The sequence below is a fragment of the Engraulis encrasicolus genome, chromosome 15 (genome assembly GCF_034702125.1).
Source record: "Engraulis encrasicolus isolate BLACKSEA-1 chromosome 15, IST_EnEncr_1.0, whole genome shotgun sequence".
NCBI classification, from domain to species: domain Eukaryota; kingdom Metazoa; phylum Chordata; class Actinopteri; order Clupeiformes; family Engraulidae; genus Engraulis; species Engraulis encrasicolus.
In genome coordinates, this window is record NC_085871.1 from 49,550,954 (window position 1) to 49,556,431 (window position 5,478).

At 44.6% G+C, this 5,478-nt stretch overlaps 1 protein-coding gene across 1 annotated transcript in view; it reads right to left on the reverse strand.

The window, feature by feature from the left end:
* Positions 1 to 2,015: 2,015 nt before the first annotated feature.
* The window catches only part of lta4h (leukotriene A4 hydrolase), a 25,751-nt gene continuing 22,288 nt past the window's right edge, over positions 2,016 to 5,478 (reverse strand). Inside the window, exons 15-19 of the mRNA XM_063217602.1 lie at positions 5,360 to 5,414; positions 4,971 to 5,066; positions 4,410 to 4,492; positions 3,439 to 3,543; positions 2,016 to 2,426 (exon numbers count right to left, since the gene is read on the reverse strand). Coding sequence (XP_063073672.1) covers positions 2,288 to 2,426; positions 3,439 to 3,543; positions 4,410 to 4,492; positions 4,971 to 5,066; positions 5,360 to 5,414 — 478 coding nt within the window. The 3' untranslated portion in view covers positions 2,016 to 2,287. The remainder of the gene's footprint in view (positions 2,427 to 3,438; positions 3,544 to 4,409; positions 4,493 to 4,970; positions 5,067 to 5,359; positions 5,415 to 5,478) is intronic.

Below are 5,478 nucleotides of genomic sequence, written 5' to 3' on the forward strand. Positions count from 1 at the left end.
TGTGTATTTCAGTTGTAATTTGGTGGAATATGAATGGGCCCAGGCTAATGAACCAGATCATGCTGGCACATTTAAAAAAAAAAATTATATATAGGTATATATATATGTATATATATATATATATATATAATGACTTCGACCCGTAGCTTCGTCACAGATTTTGATTTTGGCCCTTAGTGAATTTGAGTTTGACACGCCTGAGTTAAGTGATCAAGTTTTACCTTTCCCCTGTATTTCGCCATTTTCTCAAGTCAGTTGATGGTACTTCCACCTCCAAGCTAGCAATCATCATTGAAGCATAGAGTTAATAATAATTATTAGCTTGGAGGTAGAATTTGCTAACCCGACTCTCACCAGATGATTTAAAAAAAAAAAAAACAATTGGACAAACAATATTCACTTCGTCTCTCAATGAACTTGATTAGGGCAGCTGTTCTGTAACGGTTAGGAAATTGGAGTGTAAATCACAGGGTTGCAGGTTCCATCAAGTGCAAAGAAATCCCGCACACTGTCCATTCCACCATCAAGCTTTAATACAACGTTTCGGTCATCCGACCTTCTTCAGGTAAAGTTACAAACACAATTCAAACACAAAACTTTTGAAAAGTTTGGTTGACTAGCTTGGATCAATCAAGTCTTGTTGCGCAGGTCACGTCTCTTCCATTGATGAAGATTGCCATTCATTTCATTTCATTCAGACTTCGAATGAAAGCGTCAGCTAGATGTGATGTAATGTAATGTAATGATGCAAAACTACAACTACCAACACTGTTTCAATTCATCAGACCAAGATAAGAAGCACGCCTGACACATTCATGAAATTCAATCATTTAGTTTTATTTATTTCATTTATTTTTGGGCAGATGCAGTTTTAAAAAAAATGTTGGAGGTTTGCTCAGCATGGTCCTTCTCATTCATAGATAACTCGTTTTAAAAAAAGCAAAGGCTTATAACACACAGACACACGCTTGCCATAGATAGATGATGAATACTGCACATTCATTCATTCAAAATACACAAACACACAGTTCCTCTTGTTCAGCAGTGTGGCTGTAATGGCATTACAGTGGTTTGTTATGATTTCAATGGCAGTTAATACTGGCTAAGCACGTGTGTGTGTGTGTGTGTGTGTGTGTGTGTGTGTGTGTGTGTGTGTGTGTGTGTGTGTGTGTGTGTGTGAAGCTTGTTTGGCCCGTTGCAATGATAAAAAGGGAAGTGGCCTGGTCATGTTGATAGCAGAACATTTCGTTAAAAGGACAACAAGCTTGTTTGGAGTGAGGATGGGGGCTGGATGGTGGCTTGGTGGCTGCAGCTTGGTGTTTGTGCAGGTGTTCGATTGGAGGAGGAGAGTTGGGGGGTGGGGGTGGGGAGGTGGATGGAGAATGGGTGTAGAGGGGGATTGGATGAGTGGAGGAGGAGGGTTTGGGGGTGGATGGATGGAGAGGTGTTCGATTGGAGGAGGAGGGTTTGGGGGTGGATGGATGGATGGCGAACAGGTGTAGAGGCGAGGGGAGGGGGGTTGGAGAGGAAGTGTTTCATGAGTGGAGTAGGGCTATGGGATTTGGATGGGAATCAGAGTAGAGTTGCACTGCGCAGAAGCACTCTTATAAGGCTTTCAGGTCGACCAGAACGGAGCCGGTGTCGGTGCCTGTGTCGGTGCCTGCACCAGTTCTCGTTCGGCACTAAAGGCATTATCTGCGAACCACCCGTGTTCATACCGGGCTCTGAACTTTTTCAGCACGTGACCGTATTACGCGGATGAACCTGCTGACGGTCATGCTGTCAAGAGTTCGCGGGGAAATACCTAGTATGGGGGGGCATGAGGACGTATTTTAATCCTTTGAGGAGTACTATCAAAAATATGTGATTAGAATTTTGCCCAAATTTTGAGTTCCCATTATGATGTCATAAGGACATGAAAAGATTTTTAACACAGACTTTCATGGGAACAGTAGAGTGTTCAAATAAAATTCTAGAAGAACATGGGGGAAGTCCTTACTCCTCAAAGGGTTAAGGTGGCTCGCCTCGGATCCAAGTCCAACATCCCAAGTGTTCTGTGTCTGGTCCACCTTACGTTAAAGACGCAAGGACTTGTTTTAAGGTGTATCTTGGTCAATATATATAAATAGCAATAGGGGGCTTGATTTAAGGTGGACCTGGTGTGAATGCGGCGTGTGTGTGTGTGTGTGTGTGTGTGTGTGTGTGTGTGTGTGTGTGTGTGTGTGTGTGTGTGTGTGTGTGTGTGTGTGTGTGTGTGTGTGTGTGTGTGTGTGTGTGTGTGATATATCTAGAGGCCGGTGCTCTGCGTCTCGTCCACCTTGAGGTCCTTGGCCACCAGCATGGCGGTGACGAAGTGCATTGCATCCCGATTGGCCAGGAAGGTCTTCACAGCCTCCTCACGATGCTTCTCCCACGCGTACACCTCCCTACACACACACACACGCACACACACACACACACACACACACACACACACACACACACACACACACACACACACACACACACACACACACACACACACACACACACACACACACACACACACACGTTACACACATTGGCCGTTTTTGTTTTCTTCTGGGTTTTTTGTGACACATTGAGCCGCATATAAGACACACACACACACGCACACTTGTCAAGCCTATGAGTTGCACACAACATGTCCAAGCAGGTTTGGACACCTCCGGCCCTATAGTCTGAGACCATCTATCAGATACTGAGCTTAGAAATAGCATAGCTTGAATATGTTTAAAAACTGGATTTGTGATGAGCGTTCGTTTGTTTGTTTTTATTAGATCCCCATTAGCTTTTGCTTTTAGCATTAGCTATTCTTCCTGGGGTCTTTCGCAATTGTTCATTTAAAATTACAAATATCAGCCACACAGCGTGGCGACAAACACAACTTAGGCTACATTGTATTCTTTTTGTGGTTCCTTCCAATCAACCATTAACAAATATCCATTACAAAGAGTGATAGTAAACATGACATACATATCTACTACATCAGATGTAGTAATGATGAAAACGTTTCACATTGAGTGGCTACAGAGCTTGAGGAATGAGCTACTGGAGTTAGAATAGATTTTTCATCACATTTGGGAAACGTTTCTATTGGCACTGAGACCTTAAAAGGAATAGGAGGATCACAAAAGGAGGCATACAAACAATTAGACAAATCAAAGAGTCACCTGGGTAGATTCTAGAAACTAGTGTGAGTTGACATGGAATAATAATGGAGTGTAATGTAATGTAATGTAATGTAATGTAGTGTGTGTGTGTGTGTGTCTGTGTGTGTGTGTCTGTGTGTGTGTGTGTGTGTGTGACCTGTATAGGGGTCTGGTGAACTTCATCCTTGCGTGTGTGTGTGTGTGTGTGTGTGTGTGTGTGTGTGTGTGTGTGTGTGTGTGTGTGTGTGTGTGTGTGTGTGTGTGTTACCTGTATAGGGGTCTGGTGAACTTCATCCTTCCCTGTTCGGTAGCCATCTGTAGCGCCATGGCAACCGCTTCGTCCCAATGAGACTTCACACACAGACGCAACCATCTACACACACAGACACACACACAGACACACGCACACGCACACGCACACACACGCAGACACGTTAGCTGTGGTTGTTGCTCCTGACGTTTGAGCTTTTAAAATGAGTTATACATGCACATGTAACAGACACTTTACTACACAACCAACACAAACTAAATTAAATGTATCAACACACAGGTGGAGACATTGAAAATGGACTAGCTCCGAAACGTCTGTCTCTCCAGTTAACCTTAGACTTCTGTTGTTTAATTTCGGCTTCAATACACTTTTTCACACAAGTCTTGTGTGTGCCTCCTTTTTTCCATTATCTTGAGTGATTACTACTTTTTTGGGAGTGCTCGCACCAAGCAATACACGAGTATGAAGTTCAAGGCGCAGACGTCGACCTTTGTTGGTCTTTTGTCGTCCAACACACAGGTGCACACACACACAATCACTGGAAGTTTTTTTTATATATATATATATATTTTTTTAGGGGCCTTTATGCCTTTATTTGATAGGACAGTCTGAGATGGTGGCAGGAAGCAAGCGGGGCAGAGAGACGGGGTGGGATCGGGAAATGACCCCAGCCGGACTCGAACCAGGGTCCCCGTGGGCATGCAAGCCCAAATGTGGGGGGCTTAGCGCACTGCGCCACAGCGCCACCAATCACTGGAAGTTTAATACAATTAATTTAAGGTCAATAGTTGAAGCACACACCACACACACAAAGGTACCCACAAACACACGCGCACGCACAGGCAGACAGACAGACAGACAGACAGACAGACACACACACAAAGGTACCCACAAACGCGCGCACACGCAAACGCACAGGCAGACAGACAGACAGACAGACAGACAGACACACACTGTAGTGTAGTTACCTGAAGCGTATTTCGGAGTTCTTGACAGCGTTGAGGTCATACACCTCCTGCATCCTCTTCACATGGGCCAGAGGAAGAGCCTCCTACACACACACACACGCACAGACACGCACGCACACACAGGAACGCACACACACACACATGCACGCATATTTGTGTATATTATAACCTCATTTTTATTATTATTATTATAATTATTATGAACTATTATAACCTAATTTTCACCAAAATTGTAATGATCAAGTCTTCATCTGTTACTTTACACTCCGGGTTGCTATAGCAATGTTGTCATGATGTCATCGAATTAAGCTTTAGATCTCTCTCTCTCTCTCTCTCTCTCTCTCTCTCTCTCTCTCTCTCTCTCTCTCTCTCTTCTCTCTCTCTCTCTCTCTCTCTCTCTCTCTCTCTCTCTCTCTCTCTCTCTCTCTCTCTCTCTCTCTCTCTCTGTCTCTCTCTCTCTCTCACATCGCATCAGTAAGAGGAACTCAGTCTCTCTCTCTCTCACACACGCACACACACACGCGCACACACACACACACACACACCCGCATGACTCCGTACCTCTTGCAGCAGCAGTGAGAGGAACTCGATGACCTGGTGTGACGTCAGAGCCTTCAGGTCGGCACCAGTGAAGCCAGACAGCTCACTCTCCTTAGCCTGACAGGCGCACACACACACACGCACAGACACACACACACACACACGCACACGCACGCGCACGCACACGCACGCACAAGCACACGCGCACACACACACACACACACACACACACACACACACACACACACACACACAGTTACAACTGTTACAACTTATTAATCGATAATTTGCATCCCTAGTTATAACTAGGATGTACAGATAGGTAGCCATTATTCAGGCTGGTCGTTAGAATTAATCTGCCATATATTGTTCTTTTTACACAATGGTTACGTAGGTGAAGACTGTCGTACCTTGACCCATTTCTGGCAGAGGGCGATACAGGCATCAGCCATGGTGGTATCGTACCTGTTAACACAGACAGACAGACAATTGATTACTTTTATTTGGATCCAAGAGACAAGCAAGATCC